This window comes from Ascidiella aspersa, chromosome 1, assembly GCF_963924565.1.
Source record: "Ascidiella aspersa chromosome 1, kaAscAspe10.2, whole genome shotgun sequence".
Taxonomy (NCBI): Eukaryota; Metazoa; Chordata; class Ascidiacea; order Phlebobranchia; family Ascidiidae; genus Ascidiella; species Ascidiella aspersa.
In genome coordinates, this window is record NC_139447.1 from 7,569,940 (window position 1) to 7,588,748 (window position 18,809).

Below are 18,809 nucleotides of genomic sequence, written 5' to 3' on the forward strand. Positions count from 1 at the left end.
CTGCATGCGACACCAGCTACGGACCTTGCAATGCGAGCAAGGCATCGTGCAGTGTTTACCGCAGCGGTTTTCGCGCTGTCTGGCGTAGATGGCTGGATTTCTGGCGCCGTCCTTACCGCACCTTGTAGCTCACGTTTGCCAGCCTTGGCGCGTCTTACAGGTCTTGAGACGTCGGATGCTGGATTTTTTTTAAACATTTTTTTTAATAATTACTGTACTTTTAAAATATTATTTCGTTTTTAAAATTATACACCAATATATTCAAATTAGGCTTTTATGGACCCCCTAAAACTAGTCCACGTACCCCAAGGGGTCCATGGACCCCAGTTTAAGAACCCCTGCTGTATGCGAAAATTTAACCGAACGATGCCATATCATGATTGATAGCCAAGTGTTTTTATAAGAACTGGAAAAAATAAAAATACATTTTCCCTGAGGTATCAGGTCATGGTTTGCTTTAACAAAACGTTTTACAATATCTGATTAGGTATCAAAGTTGCACTGATGTTAAACCTGGGGTTGTCCGCTACTTCACTTTTCAGTCCGATAACGATACCCAAAATTTTAGGCAAAAAATCGATCGTCTGATGCGATATCAAATGAAAATACCCAAATTTACCCCAAAAAATACCAAAAAAATTATTTTGCGTTAATTAAAACCTGCCAGCATAACGTGTTTAAGTTGGTAAAAATTGCTTTGGCGTAAGTTGGTAAAAATTGCAAAAAGTTATTTCTTACTGTTAAATATTGTATGTGAAATTTATGTTTCAAGGCAGGCAACGTTGCGTTGGATCTCAAACCATGGCCGATTTGTAAAAAAATATTTGACATCAAATCGACACCGATATCACCCTTATAGTGTCAGACGAGTAGAAATGCAGGTTGTTAAATATTGCCTAGCGTTAAATGTGGGTTTCAACTGTTATCCATTCGTATGTAAAATTTAATTTTCAAGGCACAGAACGTTGCATTGGTTCGCAAACCATGACCAAAATGTAAAAAAAAATATTTGGTATCAGTTAGCTCTCAGTTCGCTCTCAGTTCGCTCTCAGTTCGTTCTCAGTTCGCTCTCTTTATCATCTTAAACCTTAACAGTTAAAAAACCGAACCGTAGAGGCTTCGGGGCGCAATCGACCGAAATCACTCGCATTTTCTATATACTCGCCTTTAAAAGCAGAATACTTTCGCAAAAATAGCAATTCAGGTCAGACAACATTGAAAGATCTTAAAAGATATAATTTTATACACATATATATTTCGCCAGCAAAGGCGTCGTCAGCATATCTTACTTCGAATGAATGTCTGACCTGAATTGCTAGCTTTGCTATTCTGCTGTTGCTGATCAGAAATTAACGTCGACATTTATCTTGCAAGGGTAAAGGTGATTTCTGTCATCACGTATTCAGTGCAACATACTCGCCTTTAAATGCAAGTTTGTACGCAGCTGAGACGGACACTCTACGAGACAGTGATGACAGCAACGAAGACCCGCTCGAAAGCGGAATCAAGGACATGGATATCGGTTCCGGACCGCTGCCCATCGCCAGCCCTTCCAGCAACGGGAGTCAGATCGGCGAAGAACAACAGATGGAAGTCTCAGAAATCGAGTAAGTCGTTTTGCGCCAGTTTTACGCTGTTCAACCAATTAAACCACGTTTTTTTTACCTTGGTATAATTACGTTTTTTGCAAATTGACTGGACTCGTTATGACTGCAGTTATTTTGTGTACTTTTTAGAATTTGTGTTAAGTCGTTTCCGGTGTCTCATATATGTTGAACGTAGTCATTTAAAATGATATGTTCACGACACTTTATGTACTACTTTTTCGGGTCACTAAAGAATCAATGATGTACATTGTTTTTTTTTTATTTCTTGATAAAGGGTGTTTCTTCGTTAGTTCGCTGATTCGTGACTATAGGTTTTATCTATTCTCAGAAAAAAAATCACATTTATTTGCAATCTAAGATAATGACAATTTTGTCTGTTAGTTGATGATTCAAAACGCTGTACTGTAGTGTAAAGCATAGACCTTTTCTGCACGCATTGTAATTCAGTTATGGAAGAGGCATTTGAACATTGTAAGCCACAGCAAAGCGCTAACGCCGCTAAACCCAAATAAACATTCGGCGGCCATGTTGTCCTAATCTATTATGTTGTATCTTCGTCAGTTCGACTATTGGTGACTATAGGTTCTATCTATTATCAGAAAAAAAAACCTTTTTGATTTATTAGCAGTCTACAAAAATGACAATTTTGTTTGTTAGATGGTGATTAAAACGGTGTACTGTGGTGGCAAGCTTTTTTCTACACACTGTGTAATTCAATTTTTAAACAGTCCCAAGTCCCAGCGCCGCTAAAACCCCAAATAAAAATGTCGTCGGCCTTTCGCGATTTCAAGTGCAGATCAAGTCAAAATTTTTTGCCGGCGAAAGCTCGCGAGTCGGCCAGACACCCCAATGCCCTTGACTCCACTCACAAGCCTTCCGCTGACAAAGGCGCCCGTAGAACAACAAACAATTCATTAAAATGCCTTCCGATCCAGGCATTCCAATCCGAGTACGCGTGACATTTGCGGGCCAGCCTGTTGTATTGCGCAGGAATTTGTTCGTAATTGATGTGATTTTATTGCCGATGCGCCCGTTTCGGCAACTTAGGCGTGGATATAATGGTCGTTTACTGCTAATTAACTTGTTTCTGCTCAAAAATGCAAGACAAGCAAAAAAACAACCTTGTCGATAGATATTTTGTTCTTGCTGGTTTATCGAGTTTTCACTTTTTTGTTGGAGTAGTCTTATGTATTGTCCCAAATGTGGAGCACGGTGCGAGATATTCAGTAATAGTTATGTGAACAAGGCTGCACCAACCCAAACGTTTTAGGCTATGTGAAACAGTAAACCGTGTTTCGAACAATTTGTTAAGGGCTCAATGCGGCGTAAAACACGCGTCCGGCCTTTATTAAATGCGTGAAAATTACGGTAAAAACATATATTTTGAAGGCGAAACCTAACCTGTTATGTAGAATCTCTAGATCGCTAAGTTAGATGGTACTGTGAAAAAGTTGAATTCGAATTTAATAAAGTTCACAAGACTAGCCCTAATCGTGTTTTTAGGTCAAATTTGGCGTCTTTTTACAGTGCCAACTGGTTTCATTTGAAGTTGACCAAACAGGTTTACTATACGGTATGGGTTTCCCTGATGGCGCTATGTATTTGAATGTCGGCTGTTTTTTTTTTAACTCTGTCAATGCCCGTAAAGAACTGTGCATAAAACCCCGTTTCTTCCGTTTAGCGACGTGGCCAACATACCGCTGATGCGGGTCGTGCAGTCGGTGAAACACACCAAGAAACGCTCGACCACCGTTACCAAGGACGGATGGCTGTGGCACTTCACCAACAGGGACTCGATGGTAAGTACTCGCGCGTATAAACGCTGCTTAGTTGGTCCGGGTTAAACAAAGCTGCTCACAAAGATAGCTATAGCAGTGATTCTCGACCTATATGTCGCGACCGAAACTTGTGTCGCCGTTTGATCTGGTTGGGTAGTCGGCTGCAGTAATTATATATTGTTAGATTTGTTAACATTGGTTCTGGGGCAAATTTCTAGACAATTTTAGAATATCGCGTAGGCAATACGAACACATTGCTCATATTAATTAAATTAGCACTGGATAATGCTAATTTCCTTTGTTTTAGTCACTTAGAAAAAGTTCAGTAAGGAGAACTAGGCCGCCAAAGCTCCGCTCGTGTACTTACGCTTTAGTTTTTTGGTCGCCGGTAAAAATAGTTAAGAAATCCTGCTTTATAGGCCCCGTTTTTTAATCGGGCCCTTGGATATTTGATAGTTTAGCTAGGTGATTCTTGTACGGCACGTAAACTCCAAAAAATGTGACCAGGTATTTTGAAAGAGACACTGAAACTCGCAATTTGTTATGTATTTTCTCGCCCGGGATGTATAGTTAAGAGTTTGCGGCGAAAAACAGGAATTTGCACAAGGGTAAACTTTTAGCGTCTAACCTTTATTTTTAGGTGTTTAGCATTTCGCAAATTTCGTTGTTTCCGATTGTTTGCCTTCGAGTAACCAATTCATCTGTTGCTAATGGTAAATTGCCACAGGTTTCTAAACACATAAAATATCACTTAGAGATCACCCTTCAAATATTCGTGCATCCCAAGTACAGGCCCGGAAACCGGTGTTAATTGCTTGTTGCGCAACTGGCGAATTATTCGGCAAACAGGTGTAAATGATATATATGTTAGGTTCTTCTCCCAACTAATTTAAAAGTTTGGAGCGGCTGACTTAAGGTTATGCCTTCTCCCTATAAACCGCATCAATGACTCCCCTTGTTAAGGATTTTAAGACTTGCAAAACTACAAAGAAAACATTGTTTTAGAGCTTGTTTTGTTCTGAGCGATTGATTCCAAATACATAATGTACAGCTGAAGGGTTCATCTAGTTTGTTTTATTTAAAATATTAACAAGGCCCTTTTTAGGCCCGAAAGCGCTATTCAAACGCTTTTTCAGAAATATTGGAATCAAATCAGGAATTTCCAACTGTATTTTAGCCTAGGCTTCTACGCTTTTTTTACTGTTTATTCTTAACAAGTCCAACACGGTGACCTTTTTTCGTTTGGCACTAAAATGTTGTGTTTTTGTAGAAAAAACGTCACTTTTGGCGCCTCGACACCAAGTCGGTGACGATGTACTGCGGCGAAACCGGCGCCAACTATTACAAGGTGAGCGAACGCTAAATTTTCATTTTCGTTTTATTTTGCATTTCGTAGGCTCAAAATAAATTGATCCTCGTAAAATATTTTGAGCTTAAAACATTTTTTCCTTTGAGTCGAGCTTGGTACTGTTTTTCGATGATATGTTCCCAGCATGTGAAACGTAGAACGATTAAAACCCTCCCAACAGATTTTAAGTGCTCTCTTGTATAGGTCGTTCTAAATTTTCACAACCTGTTCGTTGCCGTCCACCGCTTCTCTTAAGATATCGACAAGTTAAAATCGCTATAAAAAGCTCACGCCATCTAATTGCAGTTTTAAAACGGAAGCAATTCGAAGGCCGGCCGTGCCTAGTACGGCTATAGTGCGAGCTGTATCTTTAGACACGACTTATTTATCATCATATCCACTCTTGTATAACAACAGTTCGGCCTCCCCTGCTGTGTATTTTAGTATACCATGTAAATTCGCCATGCTTCTATGGCCGTCGGCTTGTCGTATGCATGCCTAAGTTAAGGTAATACAGTATATCCGGCCTTGTCTACACCGGGCGACCTAATCAGTAATTAATATCGCGCCTGCTTTTGTTATTAGAGTGCAACTGAAGGCTGTGCGGGTTTGAATAGATTTAAAGTAATCACTGCCCCTGAGGAAATGTCACCTTATTTTAGCCACTACAGTGTCGATGAATGTTTGAAAGTTATTTTCAGGGTCCATTAATCATCCAACATATATTTTAAGGTTATCAAGATAAAACTAAAACAGGTTTATCAGGTTTTTGCACGGTATGTTGTTTATACCATGAAATTACTGCATTTTGTCTGTGTAATTTTTTTTCAATTGTAAAATTACGTGAAAAACTTGTTTGTGGAAAATGGGCAAGCACCTGGCGGCCATGTTACCCGGCTTACCATCAAATCTAAAAAAAAACACTGTATACCTATATCGCATTCACGTATTTTCTCAAGATCTAATACTGGACATTGTATAAAAAATGACAACCTGTGTTGAATTTAGCCGGACGAAATGGAAAAAGTGCAGGTACGTGTGCGTTTTAGCCTGGCTTATCTTTGAAACAAAAAATCGAAATCATGCACTGCGTTTTTGATAATTATTTTCCTCTACTCGTACTTTTTTCGTTCCAAAGTGATTGTATGCCTCGGTTTGTTTTTGCCTTGCAGCGTGTTTGGATTGCTGGTGCTTCTTGTGTAAGGAAATAAACGAATATTGCACACGTCATGTATCGCTTTCGTTGTCATTCGTTTGGAAAAGAAAATAACCCTTTTATGTTCTGTTAACCATTTGTGTTTTTCGAATTTTTCTTTCTTACTAACGTGTGCCCAGAGCGGTTCCGTTTTCAATAACTATCGCGAAGTTTGCCAAGCTGTGTTGAAAAACTAGGTACAGCTATAGAACTATAGTTCTTTGCTTAGACGCTGAAAAAAAGACGAAAAAGTTAATCATTGAAAATATCACCATAGGCCTTTTTTTGTGAAATTTATTTACATCGGTGTACAATGCGATTTATGTTTATATTTGGTACATACAGTTTTGAAAGATATTCAAATCGCCGTCGTACCACGATATATTTGTTTCTAAAAGTTTCTCAAAATATATATTTTTTTACTTTTTGGGCTTTTTAAGACGATCTGCTTTTGCGTTACAGAATACCTGAAAAAATAGTTGGCGTATTTTTTGTTCATTCTTGTTGGTATTCTTTCCACCTGCAATTTTTTCAAGATGATTTGGTGAAGGCTTAACGGAGCCAAATCGAAAATAATTATTTCATAATTCCTTTGTACTCGTGCAAACATCGCTCACCCAATTCTTCATCTTACGATTTTTCATTTGATTTCGCCGAACTTAAAACGGCCTTTATATGGGAAAACATCCTTGTGTAGTAATTCAAGGCGGCGTCGGCAATTTCCTCCATCGTTAAAATTCCGAGGCTTTTTTGTGTGTGCCAACTGCGGAGCGTTTGAAACCCGCACAGGGCTTTCGACGCGCTGCATTTAAAAGGTTTGCAGGTATTTAACACCGGGCCGATAATAATAATTAAACACCAGTTATTGCCTTGTGGCGCTGTTTGCGGTAAATAAAACGAGCCAAGCCGATATCCTGTTGGGTTTGCAAGCGTCCTTCTATCCATCCATGTTGTTTTGCTCGCCTGGTGCTGGTTTCAGTTCTTATTCCTCTCATCACACGCAGATGCAATGTAAGCGTGTAATTTGTAACTTGCAAGATACACGCAACACACACACACTCTCACACACACACACACTCTCACACACACACACACACACACACACACACACACACACACACACACTCACACACACGCACACACACGCACACACACGCACACACACGCACACACACGCACACACACGCACACACACGCACACACACACACACACAAAGTCGCACTTTCATGTTGTGACGTTTAATGTACTGTTTCTCCTCCCACGGGTTTTATCAATGAAAAGGCTTTAACATGTAAAATAATGTTGCAGGTCGTACTACAGAACACTATAAGCAAGTATAGAGAATTTCTGCTTTAATTTCCTGTAGGGCAACCCTGATAATCGAAACCCTCACGAAAACGCTGTTATCCGTTTTGCAACCATGGCATTTTCCATTTTCACTTGTGTTTTGTAAACAACTTTTTGTTAATGCGAATTGCGCCCTGAACCAATTTGCTTCATCGGTGCTAAAAGGCGTTTTTACGGCGCCGTTAAACCCTAATTGCAAATGACCGAAACCGAAGTTTCAAGTTTTCTGGATCCGTAAAAGTAAAAAATAGAAACCCTGTTGAAACTTGCATTCTAAACAACGTTAGTGGCCCACGCCAGTCGTAACTAACCTTAACGGGAATGCCAACAACTATATGGGGGGAAAATAGCCGCGTTGTAACCTGCCAACCGCAAGTGGAAATAACTTACCCTATCCGATTGTTACTATGCGGCTAATTAATATTAGTGGTCGTTAGAGATACAGTCACGCCTTGCCTGTAAAATAGCCACCTTTTTAAGGAAGTGATCATTAAAGTCCTAAACATCCATAATCGCCAATATAACTCAATCGGCTAGCCTTGGAATAACCAGGTTATCTTTCAATATTTGTTTCCCTAATCGGATAAACGCTTGTCCATCTGATGCAATCAAAATAGGTTTAACATCGGGTTTCTTTAGCTAAATGTTTGCCTGTCTTTGGCTTTAAGGCTTGATGTCCACATCATATTTACGCTATTGCCTCGAATCAACGTTGTCCCTTAATTTTTGTTCAAACGAAGAAATAATTTGGCTTTGCTTTGGGTGTGTAGAAACGCTTATATAAATGTAAGTTGCTGGTTCAGGGTAACATTTTAATAATATCACCTGAAATCCAATTAAGGTAAACTTTTTTGCTTGTAAAACAGCTTGAATATAAAAATGATTAGAAAAAAATTAAATATTAAGCGTTTTTTTTTTTAAATATTTTAATCGTGTTGCGGAATTCAGCGAAAAACCTCAAACCAAAACCTAACCACAAAATCACTCTTCGAAGCCCAAACACTTCTAAAATTCTCAAAAGTGCTGTTAAAAGTTTCCTAATCCCCTTTTCCGCCCCAAAAGCCACGCACGCCTGTAACCAAGCCGCCGCCCCATCACAACATTTCCGTGTCTCCCACAGGAAATCCCCTTGAGCGAGATGCTGAGCATCGTGCTGGTGACGTCAGAGCCCGGCATGCCGGTTCACTTCAAGATTCTCACCTCGGGCCTGGAGTTCTTCGTGTGTGACGACGCCGAGCAAGGGTGAGTGACTTTGATTTTTTTCCTGGTAGAGCCTCGCCGTGTTTTTGTTTTGTGTTGCACCGTTGCTAGGTTGGGTGGGGGTTGGGGTTGGGGTGTGGGTGGGGGTTGGGGTGTGGGTAAGGGTTGGGACGCTTTCTACGGCTCGTTTACTTTGTATTCGCTGCTGCTATAGGTTTTTGAGGTTGCGTCGCGACGCAAAAGTCTCTTTTTTGACAGTGATTTCTAAACAAATACTAAAGTCATTATGTTCTAACAATTCGTAGTAAACTAAAGGCCATTATATTTGATAAATTTTTTTCCCCTGATTATGGCATATGGTGTTGCTGGAACGTTTGCAAACAGCGAAATGTCGATTTTATCGAATATAGTACTGGCTTAGTGTTTTTATTGAAATCACTAAAAAACGTGTATTGTGTTTCGAAATTATTTTGATAGGTTCACAGTCGATGCCCCGGCATTAAAAGTTAGTTTTGCTCAAAACTAAATATGGACTGTTGCCTCATTACTACCCAACTTTAACCCTCTTTGATAGAAACTTGGAATCGGGCGATTATGCCCCTTTTTTCCTGCAGGAATATTCTATTCGTTTTTAGCCTAAATCAATGTTGTTCGTTTTCAACTTAAAAATGCGTAGGAACCGTGTAACAGTTGTCCGGCAATTTGAGGTCGTTAACTTTTACAATGCTTTAGGAGAAAATTGGTCGATTTTGTTAGCAGGATGTAAAAATTTTACAACTTATTGTTTATTTAAACTTTTTAACCTGGCAGACCCCTTTGCTTCCTTAAAGCAAAACTTTTGTTCCTAAAATCATGTCAGTCTTGTATAAAATATACTCAAATGTTTGTTGTCACTAAAATTCATAGAGACGGCTGTGCTATGATATAAGTTCAAGTACATGAATTTACGAAGTTACGCGGAACCCTTACAACTCGTTCACGCACCAACTGGGGCCCACTGAACTTGATTAAAAAGTACTACCGTAAACAACCTACTGGTTTAAACGCTTCAAATAAAAACTCACCTACTTATGTGCGGGACCTAATATTTGCCTAACGCCGGTTCGAGTACCCTTGTTTCTGGTATCCTGGCACTATGGCCAATATGACGTCACGGCAAAAGTACCCCGCAGCCTGACAACCCCTTGTCATATTCTTGCCGCAAATATGGAGCCCTCGATGGCGATTTGATCGATGAACCTTGTGCTTTATTGATCTTTAATCGCTTTGGACCGCCGTGGCCCGAAGCTGTCATTAACGCTGTATCGAACTGTCGGATTTGAGAACCCCTTGTGATTTAAATCGCCTTTATTTATTTTCAATTTCGATTTTAATCAAGATGCGGCGTTGGAAAGTGACAGGTAGCCAAATGAATCCTTTCTATGCACATGGATTCAGTGATTCCCAACACTAGTATGCCTCGAGAGATTGACAATTGTGCCGCGCAACTTCTTAGAGTATTTGTATTACCAATAGGCATGCACATAAGCATTTTAGATTTAAATACGCCCTATTCATTATAAATTAATCATTTTGAGACATTTACATATTATTGTTTGTCGTGTGTTAAGGGCGATTGTAAAATTACTCTATTGTTGTTGTGTTAAAAGTTTTCCGCGAAATAGTTAAGATTTTCTTAGTGGGCCGTGAGCCAAAAAAGTTTGGGAAACACTAAAATAAAACCTTTTAGAAAAATCCGACAATAAAGCATCATATTTGTATTTGCGAAACTAGTTTAATGTGTTACTAAAGTACTTCTGTGGGAACATTTTTGTCTTACGACATCGGGTCAATACGATTTAAAGACCCAAGTCGCGTTAAGCAACGCAATAGCTTTACAAAAAATTGAACCACGACCTTATTTTGCCGGCTGCGATATTAAAGGTCGCCAAAGCCCAAAGAGTGCATTTCTCCTTTTTACGTCAGCCTCTCCGCGTTCCCCTGATGTGTTTTTAAGTACCACACCGTCCGCCACACCTAGATACCTAATATTTTGAGCTCTGCGGTGTGGCTTTACAACTGGGCCAAGCAGAGCTTGTTCAATCCACAAGTAAATGTTCCTTATTCGTCATAGCTTTTATGCTCTGTATTCAAATAAAGGATATTTAAGGGTTTTTCCATAGTCTTGACTTACTTGCGCTTCACTTCCTGACTAAGCTCCGTGTACCCCCCAAAAGACCATTGAAACATTTGTCTTATTGTTGGTGATCATCACCTCAGAACTGTTATTTTGCAGTTACAGACACGTGTTTTAATGTTTTGTTTTATTCTGCTGAGAAATACAAACAATTTAACTATCCTAAAAGAGCCAGTTAACTACCTAAAAGAATTGACTCGAATCTTTCTTACAAAATAAATGAAATTTGGCACAAATAAGTTGTGAGTTAAAAGTTAAAATGTGTTCCCTCGTTTTAAGTGTTAAATTAGTTTGAACCAAAATAACTCAATGCGCTAAATGTTAAATCGACTTTAGCTATATTTTGCAATTGATTTGACTTGCTCAAAGCACTATAGCGGAGGTCGTTGTCGGGCGTGTTTCAAGTCAATAGGTGACTGACATTGCTTTCAAATGATGCGTTTGCGCTCGGGTTCACTCAAAATTTGCCACAGTTTTAAAAACCGGCCGCCAAGAGTGGAGGAATTACCGCGAAACACGGACGAACCGATTCTCCCTGGTGCGGTAATTATCGTCAAGGGATCTTTCCGTTCGTCTGCCCTGTGCGCGATAGAATGCCGTCGCTCTCTTTTTTCTGCGATTTTGGGGTTGTAATTTGAGCAACTGCGCTTTCAATCGACAAAAAGCGAAGTAACTGTTTTTGATATTTTAGATTTAGCCTGAAGCAAAAGTTTCTTAGATCACAAAGCCTTTTAAACGGACGTAAATGTGAACACCTTACCTTATAATCAGTGGTTCTTAACCTTTGGCAACCTGTCGAACCCCTATGTCATTCTGCAAGCTTTTGTCGAACCCGAAATTTTCGCTCAATATTCGTTTCATCCTCCTGGCAGCTGAAACTGGGCATATTCGAATTATAAACTTGCATTTATCTAGGTTAATTTGGCCGAACTTTCAATTTATAACGTTACATGGCACCTTTGGCACGAGATTCGAATTTAGCTTGAAATAACAGCATTTATGTTTCAAAGGACGTTCTCGCCGAACCCTTGAAACAGCTGCGTCGAACACCAAGGGTTCGATCGAACCCTGGTTAAGAACCACTGTGATAAATAATAAATTCGAATTCGAAAGTAGAACAGTTGCTATTAGGACCTTCTCAACGTTTTGCTTGGCGTGCGCAATTTTAAAGTTTGATATTTATAGTTATTGTATGATGTAGTGTTGGTAAAGGCTCCCCTGTTGTCGTATTGGATCAAGTTAGATAGCAAATGTAACTTACAAGTGTGAAAACACAATATCTTAAATAAAAAAGTATCCTATAATTGGTGGAAAAATTTTTATCACTGTACTTCGGTATACACCGGGTGGCTTTTGAGCCTATGATATCTATGTTTAATATTCGACTTCAACTTCAAATAACAAGATATGTGCCATATAATCGTTATGGTCGAGTTTGTCACAGTCGAAAATGTATTTGACTGATTGTTATTTAAAGCCATTTATGTGTTTTCCAGCAAACTAAAATCAAATGGCGTGGACTGCCGAGAAACAACAAACACCATACCAAAATGCGTATATAAGCTAAAGAATATCATGCGGAAGAACTTCAAAGCCACACATGCACCCCATCAACCGTATTTCACCAAGCCTATAATTCCCACTGATTAGGGATGTCCGATACTTGATATTTAATTCCGATACCCGATATTTTGAAAAAAATTATGTCGATCCGATCCCATACCAAAAATGACGTCATTACTATGGTGAAATAAACAAAATTGGTCTAACTGAAACTGGCATGGTAATGATTTTGAAAGTATAATGCCCAAATTTGCTTTTGCGCTACTTATGTTGTATTTTTAATGTAATAATTTCTCGGAAATTGCCTTTAACGGTAGAAAACTTTACGTTGGATCCCAAAACATTGCTGTTATGCGCAAATAATTTAGTATCGGTTCGGCACGGATACCACTCTAGCAGTGTTGTAAACAAGTCATTTTGAAATAACTTAAGTCCCAGTCAAGTCATTTCAAAAATAACTTAAGTCCAAGTCAAGTATTTTGCGAAAATAACAAGTCAAGTCCCAGTCCAAGTCGTAGGTTGCCCAAGTTAAGTCCCAGTCAAGTCATTATGAGAGCAAGTCAATTTCAAGTCATGTCATTGACATAAAAGTAAATTGTTAAACTATTTAAATTGGTAAAATTGTCCGATCATAAGCAACAATTTAACTAAAAAACTAACACAAACGCAATATACAGCACTTAAAGTGTTTAATGTGCAAAACTTAAAATAAATTTTAATGAAAAACACTAAATTTAATCCCAAGTTATTTGACATAATGACTTAAGTTCAAGTCAAGTCAAGTCAAGTCAAGTCATTTTGGTCAAAAGACTTAAGTCAAGTCAAGTCATTTAAAAACAGTGACTTAGGTGCACTTAAGTCAAGTCAATGACTTAAGTCATTACAACACTGCACTCTAGTATCGGACACTAAACCACTTGGCATCGGGTATCGGTACTCATCCGATATAACCGGACATTCGCACCACTGATATAAACCGGATAAATGAAGCACATGTCCAACGTTAGCCGGGAACTTTCGCTTTGCTCTGGGAATACCCGGTTAACGCCCGACCACCGTTCGCTTGACAATCGATAAATTAAGCTTTGACGTCGTCGCCGCGTTACAAGCGACGCACGGACGAACTAATAAAACAACAAAAGGGCCACTTTTACTTTTGGTAGCTGTAATAATTTCGCCTGTTAAACTTTCTTTTCGTACCTTTGGGTTAAACTTTCCAATGAAATAGTTTGAAAACAAAATTGCATAAAACATAAAAAATATATTTTTGGGATTCTATGACCTCGTGCCTGTATGGTTATTCAGGAAAGTTTTAATTACTTTTGGTTAACTAATACTGTGCTACAGAAATTATTTTGCTCATTTATTAACTAGGTAAAATTCCAGGGCGTTTTGACGCTATGAAAAATCCAGGACGTCTGAAAATGCTCTACACATCCACGTTCGTCACCTATACCAGCATCGCCTCCGGTCTGTTATTGGCGGACACCAGTGCATTTAACTCAACGTGTTTCTTGTTGCTGTTTTCAGGCAGAACAACATAAGCGAATGGCACGACCACATCTTTCACGCCCTCACCCCCGTGGATCACCAGACCCAGCACGACCCCTCGGGAACAGGGGTCAAAAGAAGTAAGTCACCCCCCCCCTCGGTCACAGCCCCAAAACCCACCCAAGAACACAGTTTACCGTTGTACGTTCCGGCGGCATCCACTTTAACACCACACTTTTGATAAAGCGAAAGGTGTCACCAGTTTCTGTTTGACATTCGATGACGTAAAACCCTGGTTTAATCAGCAGAATTTTTAGGGGGGCATAACGCGTAAGCAAACCAATATTTGACATTGTCAATGTCATCGTAAAAAGCATTGTTTATCTCAATAAAAAATCTTTTCAGGTCATAAACCAGTGGGATTTTACGTCAGGTCACCAATATTGGAATTCAGCTTCTGGGGAAAATTATTTTAACCAACCGAAATAATATTTCCGGAGATTAAAAAAGAAGCACGTTATTTTTAGTTGCTATTGATTCATTTTGGTTAAAAAAAATTAAAAAACGACGACATATCATGCATGATATTTTAACATAAGCTAGCAAGTGCTTTGGGGAAATTACAAAAAAGTATCTTAAAATAAATAGCACCTTTGTCAATAGAATTTTACTAGGCCAGTTTATCAGATGCATAACGTCATTCCAAAGCAGACATGTGAACATGGAGAATAAAGGTAGGACCCGTATAAAACAGTCTAACAAATGCTGTTAAAGTGTGACATTTATACCATGTCTACTCACTTTTAAACTGAAAAACAGGTTTATTTATAGCTATTCAATTGCAAAGCAAAAGAAAAAAAAAAGAAAAAAAAGAAAGTAAAAAAGAAAAAGAAAAAAAAAATGTTTTTCAGGTAGGGGATAAATTATTTTTTTCAAAAATATTAGCCTAAATCTGAATTTACAAATTAAGAGGTAGCACGGTTAATAATGAACCAAACGTACTCAGATTTGTTTTGTGGGTTTTTTGGACGCAACCTAACAATTTCAGGGGGTCCCCACTGAAATTTGACAAAAAAAATGTTTTTTTAACAACCCAGTAAACATACATTACGTATACTGGACATACCTCCTCGCAAAAAACGTATATACAGTAGGTAAGAGACACTCGGGTCAAAAATAGTACAGTACTGAAAATGGAAATTTTGTTATGAAAACCCGCGCCACTCTCGCACACGTTTCTTATTCACGTTGTCTGCAAACTTATGATTCTCAACGCTTGGGAAGGTTTATTTTGCTGACTTGCAGATTTGTAAATGGCATTAACTGACATTATGAAACGGCCGGTTGTCGTTTTCCCAACAAAACGTGCACGAGCAAATTGATGCAATGTTCCGATCCATATCTAGTAACGCCGTATGTTCGGTAATGTCGCACCGTAACCGAAATTTAAGGCCGTCTAATCTAATGTATTTGCGGTTATTAAGGTATCACGTTGTCATAATTCCTATTAACTAGGAATTCGTCGACTTAGTAGTCAGCCTGGTGATATAATAAAAGATAATGCTAAGCTAATTGAAGGAGCGCACGCGTATCCTACCGTTGATTCCAATATGGCCTGATTATAAAGCCGTGACACAATGTATTTGTTGTTTCAAAATCTAATTTTACACGCCGAACTCAATCGCACATTAGTAGAAAGATTTCCCAAACTCATTTAATTCACATGTTTATAATGTCAAGATTGCAAATTTTATTGAAGTGAAACGGCCTAAAATGCTCCTCGTTTTGATCTATTGTCCTGGATTGGAGTCAAACTTTGTAACTGTGTAACCAAAGAAAAAATAATTACAGAAAAAGTTTGCAATTGCGCCAGTTGTTCTATACGCGTAACACCAATGTTGCAACCTGTACCCTTATTACATAAAGCATTAAATAGGTGTGTCTAAAGTAGCCAAATAAAACCTTTTTCCCGGAGTTTACATACCAACGAAGGTATGGTGACCCAATTCTCTCCAACCACGAAACATAATTTTTAATTAATATGACTTATGTTGTTGCATGTCTTCCAGAGTTTTGTCAAACACTTGAGAAATCTTGCTCTGAACCAATCTAATTTAATCTTAACATGTGAACCACCGCAGTCGCCGACCCAACCAAATTAAGCGGCGTCTCAATTTTGGATCGCGGCCCATATGTTGAGAAACCACTGTTCTAACCCCACATTGTTTTCATTGCAGAGGTGTCGGTCATGATCTCGCTGACGCGGCGCGACCCGGAAGACGAAAAAGCAACAGACATCAGCCAGGTGAGCAGACGGCCGATCACGCGTCGTCCGCGTGTCATTTTGTGTTGTCGTTTTAAACAGCAGCGCAAAAGCGGTACATATTTTGTAGTGGTGTATAGGACGCCGTTTTGTAGCGTTGCGAGTCATTCGAGGCATTTTTCGCCGGTTTATGCGGTCGCTGTTGTCGGAAAAATGCGACTAAACCCCCTAAAGGCGTTGCTTGACATGCCCAACGCTCCAAATACGATCATTGATCCTTCTTTATGTTATTAAACGATATAGTCTGCCAGTTTATATCACCAGAACGATTACACCTGGGCAACCTTAAAGCGTCGAGATTGCACATTATGTCCGAAAATTGTGCCGCTAATCAGCTGGTATTTTTATACAATTCTTGTATTGACTTTAGCAATCCGGCAAACACACTTTTAGCGAAAATAGCGAATACCGCCGTTTTTATCCTTGTTGAGTTCCCATGATTGTTTGAAAGGAAGATTGATTTTGCCACGCAAAAAAACTTATGTAACATGAACATAAGTCAGGCGATTTTCGAATTGACAGCGTGTCACCTTCCCGCCGTATAACACCGGAAAAAACAGTCTTGTCAACTGAGGCTTTGGCACGTAATATATATTCTCGGGTGTTTTCAAAATTATCAGTTACATCCTAATATGAGGGCTCGTAAATGGATGAACCACCCAGTTGGGAGTTTTTTCTTCCAGTTAGCTAGTTTAATTTTTAACGTCCAAGAGCATCCCCTTATCATTGCGAAAAACCACGGAGGAAGAGTTGAAAAAAGGCCCGCGTAAACGTTCGAAGGGAGATTGCGTTATATTGCAAAATCGAACCATTGAAAACCCATAAGGTTCAACTTAAAACCCTGCTTATCCAGATATGGCCCAAGCATAGTGGTCATCCCGTCCACTAAAAGCAAAGTAGTCATCCTGTCCACGCAATGCATCGTGCCGGGACAGTCGCGTACCACGCACACACACACACATACACACACTTACACTGAGGCGCGCACAGGCACCTTCGCATGTGCCAGGGACAGGCGCACGCCGGCCGCTGGTGAAAGATGGTGCGTGAATTTCCCACGGCAGGTCGCCGGTTATGTTTGGTCGTGTGTTGATTCAGACGCGCGTTGCGACCCAATGTTTGACTTCAAACAGGGAAGCGCCTCGTCGATCATTTACAGACGGCAGCTAATTTTTCTCGTAGCAAAGAGGCAGCCACCGTGCCTGTGACACTCACTCCTTAGCGTCCCTTTAAACTAGGGATTTTTAAACTTTTTTTACCGCAGACTCCCTAAAAAGTGTATTGGAGTCTAAATATACATTTAGTGCAAAAACGTTTTATTTTTTATTCAACACTTTTCTCTATATATTTTAATAAAGGGCTTCATGGACCCCAGTTAAAGAACCCCTGCTTTAATCTCTAGTACGAACATGTTTGCGTAACAAGTCTCGGTCTATTACCGAGTACTACGTTCTTTGAACATTGTGTTTGGTCGAGGACTTGACAATTGCTGCGTGTTGTTTCACATAAATAAAGTGGTAAATTTTTAGCCATTTGTAATTAAGTCCGACGTCATTTGGAATGTTAAGCTTTAACAAACTTTTGAGGCAAGCCATATTAAGTTTTCAAGCGGGCCATCAGTTCACCACCATTGGTTTAAACAGATTGCTGTGTGAAAGTGAAATTTTCTTTAAACCTCGCATTTTGACGACTGTGTGAGTTTTGGTGATAATTAATCATCACTGCTTTTGAGTCCTTTAATTTTCGCCCCTGTTCGGTTGAAGGTTTGATATAAGCGAGAATGAACCGAGTTTTGGATTCTTTCAAAGTGAGTGACAACAATAAGTACTCCATCGTACCACGTCCTCATTTTTATGATTTTTATTTATAAATTTAGCGTGATTATGAATTGCAGTTAAAAATACATTCAACTGAAGATGATACTAAAAGAAGCTTGTATCGAAACGTTTTAATCAAGATGATGTCGATCTACATGACCTTTTTGGATTTGCAATTAATTATCAAGCTACATTACAGATCCGTGCATAGTGTACCCAAGTATATTTATAAATTGGTCCCTGAAACGGATCAGTAACATAACCAATGATTTTACAAATAGCGCCCCACCTGATTTTGCCGCTAAACTTCTACTTTTCCAAACTGGGAAAATTTCGATCGCAAGGGATGAAAATCGATTTGACACCACCGCTTAATCGGGTTTCAGCATCGATTTGTCCGCAGCAGGCGAAATTGACAAGAGCGAAATTGCCATTTGCCGCCTCCCGGTAATTGGTGTTAGATTGCTCCCGGGGGAGTTTTAAGCAGCTCGGCGCCGAAAAAATTCCCAGCGCAGGGCTGGCATTTGTTGCCTTGATATACGTTTTGACGCGACCCTGATTTTTTGGGATCGTAATGGGAGACAAGTGCATTGTTTTGAGTTTATTGCGCGCGCTTTTGGTTGGTAATGCTTTACGTGCCGGGGATATGTTTTGTTTTTTCTGAATCTGCTGTTTTTGTTTTATTCAACGGGTTCAAATTTATGCAACTTTTATGTAATTCTCTAAATAATTCGCTTTAGATTTTGTAGAAAATTCAACTTTTGTGCAAGTTAGAATGTCAGATTGCCAATTTGAAATTATATTTTACCAACGCACTGAGCCATAAAGTTAAAAAAACTGGTACTTTAGTGACTGTTAAAAACTTCCAGTCGTATGCTTTGCAGCTCAATCGTCGCGTATGCTTAAGGGCTTAAGTTCGAATCTCACTCAAGCACAACTTTTATGAATTTGCGTGCATTGTTG

General features: G+C 39.3%; 1 protein-coding gene across 1 annotated transcript in view; it reads left to right on the forward strand.

Annotated features, from left to right (window-relative positions):
• LOC146167007 (serine/threonine-protein kinase D1-like) overlaps positions 1–18,809 on the forward strand; it is a 46,185-nt gene that overhangs the window by 10,909 nt on the left and 16,467 nt on the right. The window contains exons 9-14 of the mRNA XM_083389414.1: positions 1,445–1,607; positions 3,289–3,406; positions 4,656–4,733; positions 8,397–8,518; positions 13,746–13,846; positions 15,944–16,011. Coding sequence (XP_083245540.1) covers positions 1,445–1,607; positions 3,289–3,406; positions 4,656–4,733; positions 8,397–8,518; positions 13,746–13,846; positions 15,944–16,011 — 650 coding nt within the window. The remainder of the gene's footprint in view (positions 1–1,444; positions 1,608–3,288; positions 3,407–4,655; positions 4,734–8,396; positions 8,519–13,745; positions 13,847–15,943; positions 16,012–18,809) is intronic.